The sequence below is a fragment of the Dasypus novemcinctus genome, chromosome 21 (genome assembly GCF_030445035.2).
Source record: "Dasypus novemcinctus isolate mDasNov1 chromosome 21, mDasNov1.1.hap2, whole genome shotgun sequence".
NCBI classification, from domain to species: Eukaryota; Metazoa; Chordata; class Mammalia; order Cingulata; family Dasypodidae; genus Dasypus; species Dasypus novemcinctus.
This window is the reverse complement of record NC_080693.1, coordinates 29122629-29143059: the sequence shown is the minus strand read 5'-3', so window position 1 is coordinate 29143059 and position 20431 is coordinate 29122629. Positions and strand designations below refer to the sequence as shown.

Below are 20431 nucleotides of genomic sequence, written 5' to 3'. Positions count from 1 at the left end.
TTTCTAGCTGTGACTCCTGAGGCATGTCACGTCAACCCCCTGAGCCTCCTTTTACTCAGTTTGCTTCCAGAGTTGCTGAGTGGTTCCAGTGGGGAACTAGACGTGAACGCTCTTTGAGATGAAACGCTGTATGGAGGTGATATGCTTTACAGCATGCGGGCTGTGCCCCAATGCCTCGGGTCCAAAACGTGGCCTTTCCTTTACCCACTCCTGTTAAGCAAGACTTTAAGATTTCTAGTTTGTCTTCACATCAGCACATCTAAGACAAGGATAGACATAGCCCCAACAAGGTGAAATAAATATTTATTAGAATCCAAAAAAAGCAGTTCTTCAATGGCACCAAAATGGTCTTATTTCTTTCTCGAACATAGAGTTTCACACACACATACACAACACTAAGAACAAGTACGTAAATTAGAATTTACAAGGATTGGGCACATTCAGTAAGAAGAGGTGACAAGTCTGTGTTTGAGACCAAAATCACAGTAAAAAACAAAAACAAAAAAAACACGTAAATCAATGCAAAGATCAAGTATGACTTACAGGCCCAGATGACAGTTCACCTAGCTGTGCCCTGCCCAGAGTAAAAGGACACAACTCACAATTCATGAGGCCTTGAGAAGGAAAGGAACTTCAATAATACTGGGCTCTATTGTGCAGGTGCCTTCTAAGAGCTTACAGACTTCACAGCACATCTCACAGACCTTCTCCCACAGCCCAGGGAGGAGAGCAAGCATTATGTTTATTCCAAACATCTCATAATGTCTACAATAATGAAGGCAAGTTTAACTAATAGAAAATTTCCAGCTAAGAGCAGTAACTGAGCCTGGGAGATCCCATCCCTGGAAAACACCTTCCCCTTAAATTACTGAAATGTAAATCATGGAGTTGTAAGATGTCCCCATACACCTGTGGGTTTGGTGTGGTGTCATGTATGTGTGTGGCTTTGTGCACACTTGAGTTTTAAACCAGGCACAGGATCATAGGGACGATGTAGACTGCCAGCACACGTAATGTGAGCAAAAGCCCCTGGCCTGTGCCAACCACAACAATAAACTCACATTTATTAAATAACTGCAGAATTGGATCAGAGCTCCAGGAATCAGGGCACTGGTTTCAACAGCTCTGATATGACTTCCTGCAGGACTCTCAACAAGTCTGCTTTCCTTTCTGGGCTTTAATTTCCAGGTGTAAAATGAGGAAATGGTTCCTTTCTGGCTCTGATGCTCTCTGACTCTTTGTTTCACTTTACCCTGGTAAACGTCCCTAGGCACAAGCCTAAAAAGACCTGAAAGCCTTTTAGAGATGCCACTGTTGGGAACAATATCCAGTACAGAAAATAATCTTGCCAACAAATTCCATCCAGATCCACAGAGAGCAGTGCCCCATATGAATGAGAAGACAAAGATCCAAATATTGATCTCTGTTTCCCGGCTTTTGTCCAAGTGTGAGATGGAGATCTATGTGGTTATGCCCATTAATATCTGAGTTAAAGCACTTCTGGAACTTGCAGCCCCCTATTGGAGAGCATGGTGCCATCAGCATAAATGCAAGCAGTTTATTCCAGGTACTGGATGCTAAAAGGAATTCTGCAGTTCATCTGATTATACCTTTAACAGCCTTCCTAATACGTGCTCAGGCAGCTTCTGCTTAAACACGTCCAATATCTGGAGCAGTTCCTGGACTGGATTAAACCAAAATCCCCCTGAAACACCAAGCTTTGGCACTAGTTCTGCCCATCCGAAACACGTCTGCCCCCCTGCCTCCGTGGCTGTCCCTCAGATCTTCTCTCCTCTAGATGACACATGTCCAGACCCTTCTACCCGGCTCACACCTGAGCTTACTCAGGCCACGAGGGTTAGAGTACTAGCTGGCTTCCTACAACAGCTGGGAGTGTGGGGGCTGCTGCAGATTGTGCAGTTCTGGGAGCTGCATCGTCTACCCATTCCATCTCTCCCCAACTAGGTCCATCAGGGGCCCAAAGGTCAAGTTCCTCTCCATCCAGCCACACACCAAGAGGCCCAGAGCAGGGAAGCCAGCCCAGAGCCCAGAGCTTGGCTGGACTCCTCAGTTTGCCTCGATCAGATTAACTAGCCAACTGCCAAGTACCTAAAGGCCGAATTTATTTCTATGCAATTTAAAACTAAGATTTATGATAAATGTCTATAACTCCATCTCAAAATTCCCTCATATGAATCCTTTCACCACATTAACACATTTCCAGTTATCTGGAAAATGTCTTCAACTCCCCCACTTCACCTCCAAGCTGCCTCTGTTTAATTTCCAGTGGGGGAAGGGGGAGAATCAGGGGCTGAGAATCTAAAAACAAGTCCAGGGTTTTGGCAAATTCTCCCCTCTCATAAGCCTTCCTTGGCAACCTCAAAATTCACAGTTAACAAAAATATTTAATGCCAGAGCATTTCAGGTATTTTGTTAAGTTCCCCCAATGAGAAATACTGATGCATAATAGTACCCTCTGAGAGCTCAAACCATATAAATAGCTCAGCTGCTATTTCTGTTGCAGATGAAGCCAGGATCCCAGCCCAGAGGCCAGCCCGATTGCAGGACTGGGAGGGGGAAAAGAGCCAAGAGCTTTCACCCAGATTGCAGTGGCCCAGACAGGACCTGCCAGGCATGTCCCATGTGGACTTTTGTATGTATGAAGAAAAGCTTTTTGTCCTCACTGCGACCGCCCTGAGGCCAAGTATATAATACTTACATCTAACCCAAAAGCCCAAAATCTATTTCTCAGCTTTTAAAATCACATACTTCATCTGAAGTCATTTTCATTCAAAACTGAAATGTCTTTTCTATATTGAAAATTAAAAAACAAAAACAACCCTGTGTCAATTACACACTACTAAGCACCATCTCTTAGTTTGAGACAGTTTGAGCCCTGGGGTACCAAAGGCACTCGTTTCAAGGGTGGAGTCTGGTTCCCTGAAGGTTCTGGAAGGACATTTCCATAGCTCACATCCTCACCCCACCCCCAGTCTTGGGTGGTGTCTGCCACAATTTCAGATGACCCAGGCACAGTCGGGGAGACGGTGGAACAGTGAGCTAGGGTCAGGGAGGTACAAGGGCTGGAAGGAGACATTGGCGGGAGGGAAGACGCCTCCCTCTCCTGCTCCTCCGGCCCCTGCTCCATTCCCCACCAGCCCTCTCCGTAGTCGGGGAAGCTCAGGGGCTTCACTGAGGACTTCAGGAGACCCAGGCCCAGGCCTGCCGGCCATACGGTCACAAAGACTTTGCCCACTCGCCCAAACTGACAGCCCCCTCTCAGTGCAGCCACCGCTCAGCATGAAGGTGCCTTCAGCTGCCAGGCAGGCAGAGCCAGGCTCCATCAGTCTGCAAACCCTCAGCTCCACGACCGCCGGCGGCGCCAGGCATCACAGGCTCACACCAGCTCTGGGCTCTGCTGCTACACCGAAGTTTCTGGAAATTCATCTATTTCATCAAAGGCATTGAGGGTGGTTTTGCTGTTACTCCTAGAAGAATCTTGGATTTTGTTGAGTTCTGCTTTTAAAAAAAATAAAATTTAAAAAGTCATTTTAGAAACACAGCACTCTGCTCTGGGTACCTCCACGTCTTAGGTGCACCATCAAATTTTTAGAAGTTATTCCAACTAGGGTTATAAACTGTCAGAGCTGGAAGGGACCTAAGGAAACAATTCAACCAACCCTCCCTTTCTACAGGGGGGACTATCAGGGCCCTGAGACTTGATCTGTCCAAGGTCACGCAGTGGGACGGGAGCAGTCACCACACTGCCTCACAGCTACGGTACCTGTCCGCTTCAGGGGCCCGGGATCTTCATTAAGGAAGGAGACGTGTGTTTTCCATTCGGTCCACTTCACCTCATTGATCCTGTGAATGCAAGAACCGTCCTCACTACTTCACAGCGGCACTGCACGTAATGCAGGCAAACAGCGCCATGTTCGGGGCGGCCTGGTTTCTAGACAGTTTACACAGCTCCCCTTCGGCCCCTCCCAGGGGTCTGGAGCCCCCACACGGGCAGGTCAGCCTAGTTAGGGTTTGACACCTGCCCACCTCCCCCTTTTCCAGGACCCAGAAATCCTGTAAGTTGCTCAGAGGGGTGTCCCGGGCACATCGCAGACCCCAGAAGTTTTGCCTGACAGCAGGGGGCCAGCGGGGAGGGGGCACGGCCAGGCTGAGAGGCCGCAGGGGTGAGGATTAACCTAGAAGTGCACCGGGGTTGAGGTTGCACTAAGAGATTGTGGTTAGGGGTCAAGCCACAAGAACAGTGGACGGTGTCTAGGGCGCTGGATTACAGCTGGGGGTGTTGGGTGGCTTACTTCACAATCAGAGGCCATCTCTAGAATGAGAGTGTCAGAAGCAGAGGCCTTTGTTAGGGTAAGGATTACAGTCAGGAAGAATGGTTCCCTGGGGCTGGGAATTGCTGTCAGAGAAGTACTTTAAGGTAAGGTCATTCTCAAACAAGGCCGTCTGTAGGGTCAGGGTAGCAGGTAGGAAGAGGTGGACTTGACAGAAAAGGTGGTCATGGGATATATGAGTACTTAAAAAAAATTCAAAACCGTGAGATTTGTCCAAACTTTCAGTTTGCCAGCCACATAAAGGGCCACAGGCCCCTGGTGTCCCAGAAGCCCATAACAGGGTAGAGAGAGGACAGGACAAGCAGGGAGAGGCTGTGGAGCCACCTGCATACGGCCGGGAGGGGAGCTGCAGGCGGCAGCATCTTCCGGCTCTCACTGCAGAAGCCTGGGGACCCTCGCCCCAGCCCAGCAGCCCTGCGAAGGCGCAAGGCCCTTTTCTAAGGCTAGCGCAGGCCAACGGCAGCACTGCTTCCCTGACAGCCGGCCCACCAACTCTTCTCCCTTCCCCACTCCAGACTTCCCCCAAAGCCCCTTTCTCCCTTTGTTACCGCAAACACAATCGGAAATCTTCGTCAGCTACTTTACACAGCTCTCCCATCCGGAATCTACTTCTCAGCCATTCTGGTAATATTTTCTCAAATTCCAAGATGGTCCTGGCTCTCTGGGGAAATAAGCAAGCCTAAGCATGTTGCTGAGGAGCCGGGGCTCCATGCCAGCTCAGGAAGCACAGCCACGGAGACTGCAAGTGGGCACACACATGCATGCACATACACATGCATGCACACATACACATAATACTCAGGTGTGCACATGCAAACACATGCATGTGTACAACACGTGTGTGCACATAAACATGCATGTGTACACACATGTTCACGCCTGTGAGCGCGCACGCGCCACCAAACAGCCCGTTCCACCCCCACCAGACACTTAATGCAGAGCTGCTGAAGGTTTGGCTAAACTACAGAATTCAAAAGCAAAGGGCAAAAACGTTGGGAAAGATGTTCAAATCGCTCTACACATAACATAAATAATGTTTTTGGAAGTCCAGGAGTAATTTACCTGAAATTGTCAGGCTCCTGAAAACCCATGGGGGAGGGGGATTTAGACTTCATGTAGGCCCAACCCCTTCACGGCCGTGGAATCCCCTCCGCAGTTTTCATGGCAATGATTTGGCCAATCTCTCCGGAATATTATCAACAAGCCAGCTAAGGAGGCCCTCGTTTTTAGAAATGTCCCGCTGTCCAATCAAAGCTTTGTTTGCTGTACTTCCCTCTTTGCATCAGTTCTGCCTTGGAGGGAGCTCCTCTGTCACCAGGAGCTCTCCAGGTGTCTGAAGAACTCTCCCATTTTTAACCCTAGTTCCAGCAGCCATTGCTCATGAGGCACAGCTTCCAGTCCCCTCCCAAACCTGATCACCACCTCTGAGCGCACCGTGTGGGTCGGTGTCCCTCAGCATGTGAGGCGAGGTGAGGCCAGGAGGGAGGAGAGCAGGACTGTCGCCTCCATGGCCCTAGCCCTATCCTCCTCTTATTGCAGCCTAAGGTCACCTTCGACATCCACACACGACCGCACTGACTCAGTGGAGCACTCCCCTAAGCCCGAGTCGCTCTCACTCGTGCTGTCGTGCAGCTACACTTCAGGACCACGCTCTGTACTCAAGGAACCCAGACCAAGGCTTCCTGCAACCTGGCCAGTCGCAGGGGAGCTTACGCAGATTCCCAGGCCCTGCCCCCCTGGGGCTGATGATCGTCAGTGACCGTGTGCTCAAGCGAGTCCCCGTGGACGTCCCCACTCCAGGGTCCCTGCCCAGACCCACCTGCAGCCGCCAGATGCGCTCACTCTCCTTGGAGACGTTCTCCACGGTCTCTCCCATCAGGGCGATGAGCATGTTGAGGAGCAGGACGAAGGTGAGGATGACGTAGGTGATGAGCAGGAACAGAAAGAGGATGGGGTACTTGGAGTTCTGCTGGATGTTCAGGTCGCCCAGGCCGATGGTGAGCCTGAAGAGCTCCAGCACGGCGTCGCTGAAGCTGCTGTAGTTGCTGCAGCTGCCGGTGTTGTTGGAGCACTTCTCGATCAGCGAGGCCAGGGCTGGGGGGACAGGCAGGGTGTGCTCTTCAGCCTCTCTGCCCAGTTAGTTACCCAGTAAGCTGCTATGGCACTCACACACACACACGAGCACACACTGAATGCCTCCTTCTCTCTGAACACTCAGTCTTTCTAACTTTTAAATTCCATCTCAAGCCTAAGCCTTTCCGGAACTCTCTTGGCCTGGTTTCTCTGCCCCAACCTCCTGCCAGAAAGCCCCTTCTGCCTAGCAAAGCCCCTGCTCTTCTCCCTCATTTGCCCCACAGTTCAGCCCTTGATCACTCACAACCCTGTAACATTCCTCACGATAATCTCTGTGTTCTCCTGGCTCCCCATCTAGGCTTAGTGCTCCTGGCTTCCTGTAGACCAGGGGTCCGTCCCCTCTTCCTCCAAGACTGAGATCCTCAGTCTCCTCCTGATACTCTGCAGTGAGTTCCCCACGGGGAAAGCCCAGGGCTCGCTCTTCTCTTCTCTCCAGCACAGCACATGGTAATGGCTCATTATTGAAATAAACGGATGAACGAATGGGAGGATGGGTGGATGGACAGGTGGGTGGATAAACAAACAGGTGAAGGAGCAAATAAATAGGCAAATTTCAACCCAGATGGGGACAGTTGCCTAATTTCAAATGCTAGTGACCACTGAAAAAATACTGGCATGGAAAAATAAAACCATACCTGCCTATGTAAAGGTTGAAAAGTAAAATCAGATTGTGCTGTTCTCTCTGTTGTAAATGGAGAGTTTTTAAGAGAGGGCTCCCCACCCGCTATGGCCCCCAGCAGACCAGAAGGCTCTCACAGGTATATCAGAAACAAACTGCGAGAGTGAAGTAAAGTGTAAGGCAAGACCAAAGGAAATTAACTCAAGGCATTATTTTACCCTTATTTTTCAAAGCCCACCAATCAAATTTCCATGAGCTTTAGTTTCCCCAGCTATAAAATGGGGCCAAAAACACCTGCCAATCCTATCTCAGGTTGAGAGGGTCCTGGGAGATGATGGCTATGAAAGCGAGAGGCATATCACACAACTGAGAGCAGAACAATGAGCTGGCTCAAATCCTGGATTCTCTAAGCCTCAGTTCCCTTATCTGTGAACAGGGATGATGACTCCTACTTGACCAAGCTGTCGAGAGCAGTGAACAAGACAATGCTTACAAAATGCTCAGCGCAAGGCCTGGCCCTCGGCCAGTGCTCCCGTGGTAGCTGATGTAAATTCCGCCGAGGCTGCTCTATGCTTTCTCATTTCAACAACTGTATAAACTGCTGTACAAATGTGGGAGTCACTATTATTTATAAATCAATTACCTACTCCAAATCCAAGCAAGAACACGATGTAAACAAACAAAAACTTCAGAACATCATGCAAAATGACCTACAAAGAAATAAACATGGTACAAAGGTAAGGTTTGAGCACATGTTCAGTCTATGTGGCTCTTGCATCTTCACACCCTCTCCCAGCCTCCACCCTAACCATCTCCCCTCGGAGAGGGCCATCTCCTGGCCCCCCAAAGCTCAGCCCTGGGCCCCACCTCCTCCAAGAAGCCTTCTTTGCCTGCTCCACCCCCACATTCTCTTCTCCGCCACCCTCCTGGAACAGTCGGTCTCTGTCCCTGCTAATTCACCCTGTACATCAGTGACTTTCTCCATAGGGTCTCACATCTGGAATTGTTAAACTTCCCGGGAGCAGTGGTGTGCTGGACCACAAGAGCTGACTGCGTTTGTCAATTTAGTGAGCTGCTTGTCAATCACAGCCATTACTAAAAATTTAAATTTTATAAATGTATAATTAAATGAATTATGTAGTCAAAACAAAGATAATAAGTATCCAAAACTCATCATTTCCTAGTTATTTTACCACATTTTACTAATATCTATGCTCTTGAGGTTATTTACATCCATCGTGCCTGCATGGTGGAAATACTATGTAGTAGTATACACGTTTCTTTTCAACTCCATGTTTAGTGATGTCCTGTTGGTAACCAACCATGGTGAGAGGAGTTACACCATGGAAATTGGTAAATGCTACAAATAAGAAATTGACTCACTGTTTTGTTGACTATCTAGATCTAGACTTCAGAAAGTAATGGAGAAAAACATTAATGCAGATTAAACTTGAAAGTGTGCCCTATCTAAAGCAATTACATTGTGAATATCACAAAAAATTTTGATCAAATGCTCTTCTAGTCTTTGAAAAGTATAAGAAGTTGCTCACATCAATGGCAAGCAAGTGAAGTTCCGATATATGTCTTCATTGTTTCACTTTCACTTTACTCATTAAAGTAATGAAAAATATCAACCAACACTGATGTCAGAGAATACTGTTGTTGTCAGCTGTTTGGCCACGAATAGGAAAGTTCAGCAAAAATCCACAAAAACATTCTGTGACCCACGATTTGCTGTGTGGAATGTACCATGAAAACATATCTTATTATTATTTGTAAACTGTGAGCTACACGTCCTTTATGTAGAAAAATGTATAATAAATGCATGTAGACGTGTATCTATAGGAGTTTCCGCAGAGAGCCGGTTGTTAACGTTTGCCAGCACACCGCTGCCTGAGGGGAGCACGTCCCTCCCCGGTGGCCGACAAGGCCAGGCGTTTTTAAGTTCTGGACATCTAAAGCCTGACCAAAGGCAAGGAGAGCCCAGGGCTTTCCCTCGCTCGTGTCCCATCTGAAGCCGGGTGTTCCCCGCCGGTCCTGACCCTCTCCGAGGCCCCTCGCGCCCGCCCCCGGGCCCCAGGCCGCTCCGACGCACCTTCTGGATCATGACGCTGTACATGCCCATGGACTGGAACCCCCGCGTGTAGTAGAGCATGTTCGCCCAGCCCAGGGCCATGGCCAGCACGAGGCAGGCGAGGTACTCTTTGTAGGCAAACAAGTACAAGAAGACAGACAGTATCACAAGCACAGCTTGGATAAAACTGTTCAGGAGACACAGGAGACAAGGGCCTTACTGACTTCTCAGCATCAGGGCAGCGGTAGTCAAATCCCCCAAACCACCCTTAAATCCCCGGGGCTGGTGCTGGAGAAGCAAATACGGCCGCCTGGGACCCACTCAGCTGTGACTAAAGTCCAGCCTTGCAGACGGCAGAGCCGGATGAGAGTCAGGCTGGCTGCAGCTGGCGGGGCCTTTTCAAAGACGCAGATCCCCAAGACGCCAGGAGATGCTACTGAGAAGGCCTGGGGTGCAGCCCAGGCTGCCATATGCTCTTTAAGTCACCCATGTGATTTCAAGGCACCCGCACGGATTTGGGAACCCCCCATGTCGACCCAACAAGCGGTAAATGACTGCATTTTCAATCAGTTCAACAAAAGCTGTCAACATCTCTCTACTAACAAGCAATCATAACAAAAGTCCCCCAAAACCTCCTATTTTTTTTTTGTCTTTTTTAAAACTACAATAAATACCAAACATGCAAGATCGAAATCTACTCTAAACCATGCATACAGCAGTAGCTATTCAGATACATGGATAAAAACCCTCTCTTGCTCTTAACACTGGGCAGCCTCTATGACAATAAAATATCTGACTTATTAAAGTAAGGACAATGCTGTTCAGTGGATGATCCATTGCATCCAGGGCTGAAGAGAGGAAGGCTGACCTCGCCTTTATCCATGCTAACAAAACAAATACGAAGCAGAAGGACAGTGCATTGATGGTTTTTGTCTACATTAAAACCAAAGGCCTTGCAAATGGATTTTTCTCTGGAATCATCCGGCATCTCTAAGGTGCCAGAACGACCTGAGGCTCACATCAAGGCATGTGCTTCTCCTGCCCCTTCCCCTGACTGCAGTACGTTGGGGCCTCAGCGGCCCGTGGGAATGAAGTGCCTGGTTCATGTTCTCCGAAAGGCAGGCACATACTTAAGCTACTAGGTATTTGGAAATGTCAGGTCACGTTTCGAGGTCATATAGACCCAGCCTCCCGGGTGCTCGTTCTGGCGCTTTGGGTGGCATCTGCAGAGCTCCAGGGCTCAGGATTCTTCATCCCAAGTGGCAGGTCCCGTTCCACTGACACCACGGCAATGCTGCATCAGCCTTGGCTCATGTAGAGAGGAGTCACGTGAGCCTCGGCCGTCGGCACCCACAGAGGCTGCCGAGCTGGCTCTCCGGCCAGGGCCCTGTGGTGGCCACCCTGCACGGACTTGGGGTGAAGACGACAGGACATCCAGAGACAGCCTCCGACGCCGCTAAAGCTCCACAGGACTTCGGGAGACCCATGTCCCTGCGCTGGGGCCTGGTCTTCATGCAGGCACGACTCAGTGATTTCTCAGGGATCCTCCAGCTCTGACCTTTCAGGCTCCAATTTGTCAACTTCTAGACCCCATGCTACAAGGAGGGGCTGCCCTGGAACTTCCCTTCATAAAAAAGTGAACGAGTAACATAGATTGACAATATGACCTGGCAATCCATTCCTGGGTTATATCCATCAGAGTTAAAAGATACGTCCCACAAAAACCTGTACACAAATATTCATAGCGCTATTATTCATAACACCAAAACATGGGAACAACCCAAGTGTCCCTCAACTAATGAATGGATAAATAAAATGTGGTATGGCCGGACAATGGAATAATAATTCAGCATGTTGATACATGCTACAACATGGGTCAACCTTGAAGACATCATGAAAGAAGCTAGAAATAAAGGGACCACATATTGTATGATTCCATTTATATGAATTGTGCACGAATGCACGATAAGCAAGAGTAGATTAGCACTTGCCTAGGACCGGGACAATGGGAGGATGGGGTAGGGGGACAGTTGATAGCTAAAGGTGCAAGGTTTCTTTTGAAGGTGATAAAATATTCTAAACTTGATTGTGGTGATGGCTGCACAACTCTGTGAATATACTAAACGGCATTCAATTTACACTTTAAATGGGAATATTAACATCTCAGTTAAGCTGGTACCAAAAAATGCCCTTAAGTAAGCAGGACAGCTAAGCTCCTGCTCGCTCCGTGCTGCCTGCCACCGGGGGCGCTGTGGCAGGGGGAAGTCAGCCATCACCTGCCGCCAGATGGTGGGCACCGTCCTCAGGTTTCCAGGCCTCCCCGTAGGCCTCCATGTGCCTCCCTTACTAGAAATGGGGAGGGGTCCCTGGCCAGGTGGCTAGGGCAGGATGAATGGGGCATGGTACCGTGCGTGGCAGGTGGCCATTCCAGAGGGGCCCAGTGGCCACAACACAGGGCCTTAGCCATGCCTATGAGGCGGTGACCACGGGGACTAACCTACTTACAAGACAAAGTGAAACCAGGCATCCGAGAGGATGGACTGCAGGTCTGAGGGCCTCAGCAGGAAGATCGCAATGCCCTAAGGCCAGAGAGGAAGGAAAGCTGTGCTGTGCGGTCCGTCCGTGGGGCCCGTGGGTGGGTCTCCGTACCCCTCTCTAGAGGGCCTGAGGCAAGGGGTGCTTCCCCAGGACTGAGAATCAGGGAGGGTGTGTGTGAAGGCCCAGCCAGAGCCCAGGGAGGGACGGGGAAGCAGAACCTGAGTGTGGTGGACACAGGCGAGCCCGGGGCCAGGGAGGATGCTGCCCCAAACCTTATCTCTCACTCTTCACCCCCATCCTCACCCCAGAACCTGCAAAGCAGCACGTCACTACGGCTGCTCGCCTTTCCCCACGGGTCCTGGCTGCCCGGCATCTGAGCCTCTATTCCTGCTGCTCTGCGTGCTCGCCCAGCATCCTCGTGCCCAATTCTACTCAAGTAAGTACCACACCATCTCCACCTTCAAGCCTTCCCTGATTCCCCTGCTCTCTGGATAAGGGTCATTTCTCTTCTTCTGAGCACTGGTCTGAACCCAGTGTATGCCCCTTTTCTCAGTCTACCTTGAAGTCTAGATGTTTCTGTTCAACTTAAATCCCCCACCAGATTGTGAGCTCAATGAGAGTACATGGCTTCCAATTCTATTACCTCCCCCAAGGCCTATACCTGCTGATTAGCTGGTTGGATGGATGGATGAGTGGATGGAAGGAAGGATGGATGCATGAGTAGGCATATAAATGAGTGTGTGGATGGATGGATGGATGGATGAGTGGATGGATGAGTAGGCATATAAATGAGTGTGTAGATGGATGGATGGATGGATGGATGGATGGATGGATGGATGGATGGACGGACGGATGGTTGGATGATCTGAATGGGCAAGATGGGTACGTAGGGGACTGGGCAAATGAAATAGGGTATGTGATTGGATGGGTAGATGGCAGTAGGGAGAAGTGGATGGACTGTTGAGTGGCTGCGGGGTAGGTAAATGGTGGACAGATGGACAAATACATGGAGGGCAGATGGAGTAGGATAGACCTGCCTTAATAATTTATTCCTATTTTGTAGCTAAGAAATCTGAGGATTACAAAGGAAGGGTCTTTCCCAAACCCCCCAGCAGCAATGGGGGAGCAGGGCAGGACTGAAGCCAGGCCCGCTCTCGCCCTGCCTGCCTCGCGGGGAGGGGGAAGGCCCCTGCGCCCACTCACCTCTTTCACAGAGATGCACGTGGCCCAGATGAGCACGAACATCCTTCCTAAGAGCTGCAGCCACCCCATCTTGTGTGTCAGGGCCAAGGGGTGTGGGAGGGACTGGGGAGGAAGGGAGAGGGACGGTCACAGTTAGGGGGGCAGGGGAAGTGCCAGCTCTGGAGGGACCATATCAATACACGCTGAACCAGGGCCAGCGTGAAGCCTGACCTCTGCACAGGACAAGAGAAGGCACGGCGGCCCGCCTGCCCCCACCCCACCTCCCCTACCTCAGCAGGGGCCCAGAACACCACAGGAAGGTGCGCAAGCCGACCTGGCTAACAGGGCTGGGTTCTTTCCAGTCCCCCCATATCCAGACACTCACAGGGCCTCGGAACAGTAGAGGAGAACAGAGACTCTGTGCCGGAGCGACAGACGGGGAAACCAAGGCCCACGGGGGTCTCCCAGGGACAGAGCCAGAGTGACTGCCCACCTCCCATTTCCTGTGGCGCTCCCAGCAGACACACCCAAACAGCTCTAGATCTAGACAGAGAGCCCGGGCAGAGCCTGCGCCCCTAATCCTCAGTTGTCCCCCAGTGTGGGTCAGCCCGGGGCTGGGTACCCAGGATTATGCCCAAGCAGGCACTGGAAACTGTGAAGGACGCATCTGGGGGACCCCATACATGTCTCCTGGCCTTCCTGAACCTCAGTTTCCCCATCTGCACATGGGTTGGCTCCAGGCCCCTCTGGCTCCGACCCCTTCCACCCCAGCTCCACCCCCAAGGGACCCGCGTACCTCCTCCTCCCGAGGGCGGTAGTAAGAGACAAGAGTCAGGGTGATGTTGTAGAAGAAATAGAAGCAGAAGGACAGGAAGAACATGTACTTGGCAAACTTCTTCCACTTCATGTGCAGCAGCGTGTGCAGGGGCTCCAGGGTGAGCATCTCGTGCCGGTTCTGGGGGTGCAACGGCGCCGTCACCACAGAGATGACGGAGGGAGGGCGGGCCCGCTCTCACAGGGCCCGTCAGAGCTCCTGAGTCGGCAACACCCCTGGCAGAAGGGGCCTGTCATTGCGTCCAGTGGACTGGTTTGGCTGGAAATGTTGGGAGGGTAACTTCCGGCTCTGGGGCTGCTGTCCCAGTGTGCTCAGGCAGCAGCCAAATGCCACGGAAGCCTGGGGCTTCGAGCAGGAGGAACTGAGGCACAGAGGGGAGAAAGGGCTAGAAGGAGGGGAGTCTCTTGACTAGGTTCCGGCCCCAGTCTGCACCCCACCCCTTGCTGTGTGGCCTTAGGGCTATCCCTGACCCTCTCGGGGCTTCTCTGCTCACCCACCTCACAGGCTGCCATGAAGTCCAGAGAGATTCCAGACAAGGCAGGCTCTGGGACTAACTCTTGGTAAATGGGAAGGATGAAGACCCACCCTGCTGCCTCACATCTCCCAAGAGTTTCAACTCTCACTGCTGATCCTCTCTCTTCTCTTCCAGCTTCATGGGCTACCCTCTCCCATACACCTCCTCCGGGGAGGCTCCCCTGATTGCTCCAGCTGTGCACTCCCTGACCCTTATCTGGGGCCAGATTTGGGGGAAGAGGGGATTCCAAGCCTGGTCATATAGAACCAGCAAGCAAGTGAGAGAATACCAAGATTAGAAAGATCAGCCACCGGGTAGGACTCTGGGACCAGGACATCCCCCCACCATTAGGGGCAACGGTTGAAGTTTGGCCAGGAACAGATGGGCCCCGCACCTGCTCTCGGCCTTGCCCTGTCTATGGGACGGGGGCTTCCAGACACCATCAACTAGGGGCACGGGGCCTGCGCTGCTGGCCTGAGGTCCAGCCTCCACTCCCTGCCCGTCCCCAGCACCCCCTCCTCCCCCAGGGGACCCACATCAATGTTGGTGTTGTAGACGATGATTTCCAGCACCGAGTTGTCGGTCGTGGTGTCCACGTTGGTGAGGTCGTAGAGGGAGGACGACACGGGTCCGTAGGCCCAGTCGGTGAACTTCCTGGACAGGCTCCGGAACGGCTTCTCCTTGATCTCACGACTGAGGATGTACTTCAGGATCTGGGGACAGGAAGAGGAACGCACCACCGTCAGCTGCAGAACAGGGCTTGGTCCCGCCTCTGCGCGGGCCCAGGATTTATCTGGGAAGGGCGTGAAGCCCACCATTCTGCCCATCTCACAGGGGACAGTGAAGACCAGTGACAAAATGCTGAAAGCGCTCTGCTCTCTGCGGAAGGCTGCCCAGCCAGCTGCAAACCCCATGCCAGCGGGGGACCCCGGGCCAGTGAAGAATCCAGGGAGCAACCGTTTGAGAATCATTTCCTTTTGGCCTGGACTTCGAGAAGGAGCTAGAGGCTTTCTCCCAGCTTCCCTATCCCACCCTCAATCAAAATCCCTCTCACTACTCTGGACAGATGGACGGTGGTGAAGACAGCAGCCTGGACACACTGCTGCACCTGCACCCGAGGTCAGGGACCCTCAAACTTTGTTGTACATTGGAGTCAAAGGAACTTGAAAGATCCCACAGAGCGTGAAATGATGCACCGCCATGGAAAACAGCTTGGCGGTTCCTCATTAAGCATGGCTTTGCCAAATGACCCAGCAATCCCAATCCTGGGTAGACACCCAAGAGAAATGAAAACTTCAGTGCATACAAAAGCCTGTATCCGTACATTCAAATCAGCACTATTCACAATAGCCAAAAAGTGGAAACAACCCAGATGTCCACAACAGCCATCTGGAAAAACGAAACATAATATATTCAGACAACGGAATATTATTCAGGCATAAAAAAGAGTAAAGTTCTGACACATGCTACAACATGGTTGAACCTTGAAAATATGGTGATAGAAGCTAAGTGATAGAAGCCAGATACAAAAGGACAAATATTGTACGATTTCATTTACATGAAATGTCCAAAATAGGCAAATCCATGGAAACAGAAGCAGATTAGGGGTTACCAGAAAATGGGGGAAAGAGAACAATCAGGAGTGATTACTTAATGAGTCCAGGCTGTTTTTATGGGGTGATGGAAAAGTTTTGAAATTAAATAGAGCTGATGGTTGCACAACAGGATACACTAAATGCCATGGAACTGTATGCTTGAAAGTGGTTAATTGAATGTATGTGAATTTCACCTCAATTAAAAAAAATAAATTTTAAAAACTCCCACACACACCCCTGCCAACCAATTAAATCCAAATCTCTAGGTGTGGAACCCAGGCATCATTCTGTAAAGCTCCCGGGGTGATTTCAAAGTGCAGGCAGGATTGGGAGCTGCTGCTCTCCTGCTCACTTCTCCCAGAGAGCTGAGCCCCGAGTCACCCTAGGATGGGGGCCGGGTTTTCACGAGTACCAGCCCCAAGACCCAAGAGGGCCCCGTGGGGCAGGACAGGCTCAGCCCTGACGTCACTCCACCCGGGGACTCCCACCTCCTCTCCCACGAGGACATTGTCTCCCGTAGATGGACTGGGTCCGTCCTGGCCCCCGCCTGGAAGCGCGCCAGGGCAGGTCTCTGCCTCCCTCCTCCCTGCGCGCCCCACTGCCAGCACAGTGGCCAACGTGGGGCAGCATCCAAAACATTTCCCAAAGGGCACTGCAGCAGGGGAGAAGGAGCTGGGGGGCAGGGGGGCTGCCTGGGATGGCTGCGGGGAGCACTGTGCCCCCTGGAGGCAAGGGCGCCCCGGGGCATGCTCCCTCCAGGAAGCCTCGTGCCAGGGGAAGTACGTGCCCCAGCAGCATGCCCGGAAGAGGCCCTCAGAGGACCTGCGACCTGCAGCCTCAAGCCTTCTCTCCTTAAAGCCCCGGGCCGTGTCCCGGGGGCGGGCAGCAGATGGCGGGAGGGAGAAGCACAATTCCTCTTCTGTTGAAAGCATTCTCCAACCTCTCCTCCCCCGACTAGAGAATAAAAAGGTCCCTTGTGGGTCCCGCCTGACCACGGGGACAGGACCCAAGGCTCTCGGGCACTTGCCTCCCGAGTCAGCTGCCCTCAGCCTGGCACAGCTGTGACTGCTCAACAGTCCCCACCCACCCGACTCCTCCTACAGCCTCCCAGGAGCCACGGTCACCTCCCAGGGCTCAGGGACAGTGAGGACCCGAAGGGGATTTGTCCCTGGGAAGCTAAGGCCCAGCCCCAACCCAGGTCCTGCCCTTGACCCCAGACCAAGCCCATCCCAGAACACCCCGGCCTGAGTCTTCACCAAGGGCCAGGCTGAGCCTTAAGTTGCTTGGCCGCATCACAGTGGACACAAAAGGTCCTCCCAGCAGCCACCCGCTCTGCTGGGGACTTGACTCAGAGGCTCAGCCTGATGGGCAGGCCGGGGTCTCCCCCGAGTCAAGCAGCAGCAGCGGCCCATGGGCCCTGGATGCAGAGCAGCGGTTCTGGAGCTCTGTCTGCAGGAGAGGCTGGAGGCCCTCAGGGTCAGGCACGCTGGAATTCTCAGCCACAAAGCATGTGAGATATTGCGGAGGAGATCCCAGGGCCGAAGGGAGAAAATGCAGGCATTAGGTACTGATGCCCTGCAGGCAGCCCCCGGTTGGGTCTCCCCAACTCCATGGGTCGCTGAACAAACCCACCAGGGCCAGGCTGTGATCCGAGGGTGCCACCCGGCCCGCCGCCTGCAGCCCCCCGCCGCCTCACCTCGGCCTTGCCCATCTTGGCAGCCAGCTGCAGCGGGGTGAGGCCGTCGTTGTTGCACGTGGTCTCCAGCTCCCAGTTGCCACTCCTCAGCAGGATCATGTCATACATGTGCTTCACAAAGTCATTCTGCGTCTTGAAGTCCTCAGCCACCGTCACCAGCGCATGCAGGATGTTGTTTCCTCGCGAGTCCTGCGAGGTGATGTCCGTCTGCTCGTTCTCCATCAGCAGCTGCACAATCTCGGGCTGGTTGGTGCACGCCGCCAGGGCCAGGGGTGTCTCACCTGGCCGAGGGGAGCACTGGGGGTCAGTCCCTTCGTGGACCGGATGCAGGACTCCCCTCCCCAAGCCCCGGGCGCACAGCACGTGTCCTGACCTTGGGAACCCTGAGGTCCCGTCCCTCTCCCGATGCGCCCTTGTGCAGGGGGCAAGACCGAGCTGGGCCGCAATAGCCTCCTAACTGTCTCCCTGCTTCCACCCTGGCCTCCAGCGCCCTGTGCTCAATGCAGCAGCCAGGGATGGCGGAGTAAGAGCTCATGTCCACAGTGGCCCACAGCCCCACATCTTCTCAGCTCATCTCCTCCTCTCCCTTTCCCTCACCTCCTTCCAGCCACTATGCCCTCCTTCCTCTTCCCTGAACACACCAGGCACCTTCCCACCTTGGGGACCCTGGCTCATCCTCCCTCTCCTTCAAGTCTTTGCCTGACTGTCACATTTTCAATGAGACCCACTTTAACCACTCTATTTAAAATTGAAACACACCCCCCCTCCCAAAACTCCTGATTCCCCTTCCCCTGCTTTACTTCTTATTTTTCAGTGCCACTTACCATTTTCTAACATGCTATATAAAGTTCATGCTTATTAGGTTTATTGTTGATAGCCTCTCCCCCTCTAGAATGCAAGTTCCATCAGGGCAGGGATCTTTGTTTTGTTCCCTGATGTATCTCAAGCACCTGGAACAGTGCCTGATGCATATAATAAGTTCAGTAAATGTTGGTTTAGAGAGGAGAAGGCAGGTGGTGAGTGTGTGGTCACACAGAAAGCCCAGGACTGACGAGGACTGGACACAGGTCCGCAGAAGCCGGTCCTGAGCTCGGGCCCTGCACCTGCCAGCGGCCTCCCAAACTTCTCCCTCCCGTTCCTGCTCTATGTCCCACTCGACAAATTTTTCCAGCACCGGCTGTAGCCAGGCCCCATGCTGGGGAATTGGACACGGCATGAATTAGACAAGACCCTGCCCTCTAGGACAGCCACACCCACCTAATCCTGCTTATTAAAAACTACCTAGAGGGAGCGGATGTGGCTCAGGCGGTTGAGCACCTGCTTCCCACATGAGAGGTCCTGGGTTCTGTTCCCAGTGCCTCCTTAAAACAATACAAAATCAAGTAAATCAAATTTAAAAACCATCTCAGGGGAGCCAATGTGGCTCCGTGGTTGAGCGCCGGCCTCCCACATACTAGGTCCCGGTCCCCAGCCCCCAGTACCTAAAAAAAAAAAAAAGCTACCCAGAAAAGGAAACCGATCAGTGGTTGTCAGGGGCTGGGGTGGGGTGAGGGGATGACCACAAAGTTGCACCAGGGAATTTCTTTTCCTTTTCCTGATGGTGACTGCATGCATTTGTGGACACACAGAACTGTTTGCTACCTTAGGTGAAATTCACTCTCTCTAGATTCTAAGTTGAAAATTTAAAAATTCACCCAGAGCTTCCTAACCTCAAATGCTTTTGGATTCCCAGACTAGTCAGGGGACTTTGGGCCTCTCACTTTTGACTCCTTGTTTGCCACCTCGGGAGGCAGTGGGCGCAGAGGACAGAGGATGGAGCGGGGAGCCAGGGCGGCTCATCAGCTCGTGTCTGCACTGGGGCGAGCCCTTCCCCTCCCAGGACCTACCTGTCGCCTGTGGAGTGGAGCAGTCCCTCCCTCTGCAGGTCTCTCCCCCCTGCAGCCCTCTGCCAAGGCAGACCCCCAAGACCCCCAGGGCTTCTTGGATGCACCACGCTCCCACCGAGCCCCCAGCCCTTCCGGCTCTGAGGGCTGCTCGGTCCTCCCGAGCCCGCGCCCGGGCTGGAGCGACACCCACCGAAGTAGAAGCCTTCGTGCTGGTTCTTGGGGTTGAAGAAGACGCCCTTGGCGTGGGCGTTGACGTCGGCGCCCGCCGCGATGAGCGCCGCCGCGATGTCCCCCTGCCGCCGCTCGATGGCGATGTTGAGCGCCGTCTGCCCTGCGGGCCGGGCGGGGTGGGCGGGGCGCTCGGTGGCTGCGACCCTGGGCCACGAGCCCCTTGCCCCCTCTGGTCCCTCTCCCCCACGGAACCATGGGGAGTACCGGCTGCCTGTCTGCCAGCCGGCCGCCGGAGGAGAGCCCCAACCTCGCTCCTTGCTGCGCACATTCTTGCAGGGATGCAAAGAAGCATTGAGCACCTGGGCTGGGCCGGGCTGCAGCGCCAGGCGCCGGGATACAGGGTGCAGTTTGCATCCTTTTCCTCAAGAGGCTCAGTCTTACTGAGCCCTAATTGCTGAGATATAGCAAAAATACAGGAGGCTGTGGCATCCAGCCCTGGGGGATCAGGAGGCCTGCCTGGAGGAAGTAGACTCCAAGCTGAGACCACAGAGGGTCAGCAGGGCCAGGTGGGGCCGGCTCAGGGCCTCATAAAGCCAGGGTAAGAGGTTAGGGCAATGGGGAGTCCTAGAAGACGTTGACACAGGAAAGTGGCATGACCCCTGTTTGGTGTGTGTTTTCAGAGTACAGGCTGCAAATTGGGAGGATGCATTAGAAGGAGTAGAGATCTATGAAAAACTATCACACCGGTGAGAAAAATGATGAGAAACTGAACTTGGGTGAACTAGGGAGAGGAGAAAGTGCAAAGAACCTTCGGCAAAAGGGTCATCAGGGTGGTC

General features: G+C 52.8%; 1 protein-coding gene across 5 annotated transcripts in view; it reads right to left on the bottom strand.

Annotated features, from left to right (window-relative positions):
• Nucleotides 1-287: 287 nt before the first annotated feature.
• TRPV3 (transient receptor potential cation channel subfamily V member 3) overlaps nt 288-20431 on the bottom strand; it is a 38650-nt gene continuing 18506 nt past the window's right edge. For 3 of the 5 annotated variants that reach the window (XM_071210400.1, XM_071210401.1, XM_058283761.1), the window contains 11 exons: nt 19615-19755; nt 17539-17819; nt 14784-14960; nt 13695-13853; nt 12920-13021; nt 11684-11757; nt 9200-9306; nt 6172-6446; nt 4901-5013; nt 3785-3864; nt 288-3516 (listed from right to left, as the gene is read on the bottom strand). In XM_071210400.1, the coding sequence (XP_071066501.1) occupies nt 3422-3516; nt 3785-3864; nt 4901-5013; nt 6172-6446; nt 9200-9306; nt 11684-11757; nt 12920-13021; nt 13695-13853; nt 14784-14960; nt 17539-17819; nt 19615-19755 (1604 nt within the window). In that variant the 3' untranslated portion in view covers nt 288-3421. Of the gene's footprint in view, nt 3520-3784; nt 3865-4900; nt 5014-6171; nt 6447-7747; nt 7815-9199; nt 9366-11683; nt 11758-12919; nt 13022-13694; nt 13854-14783; nt 14961-17538; nt 17820-19614; nt 19756-20431 lie in introns of all 5 variants that reach the window. The other 2 variants (XM_071210398.1, XM_071210399.1) reach the window with 2 other exon arrangements.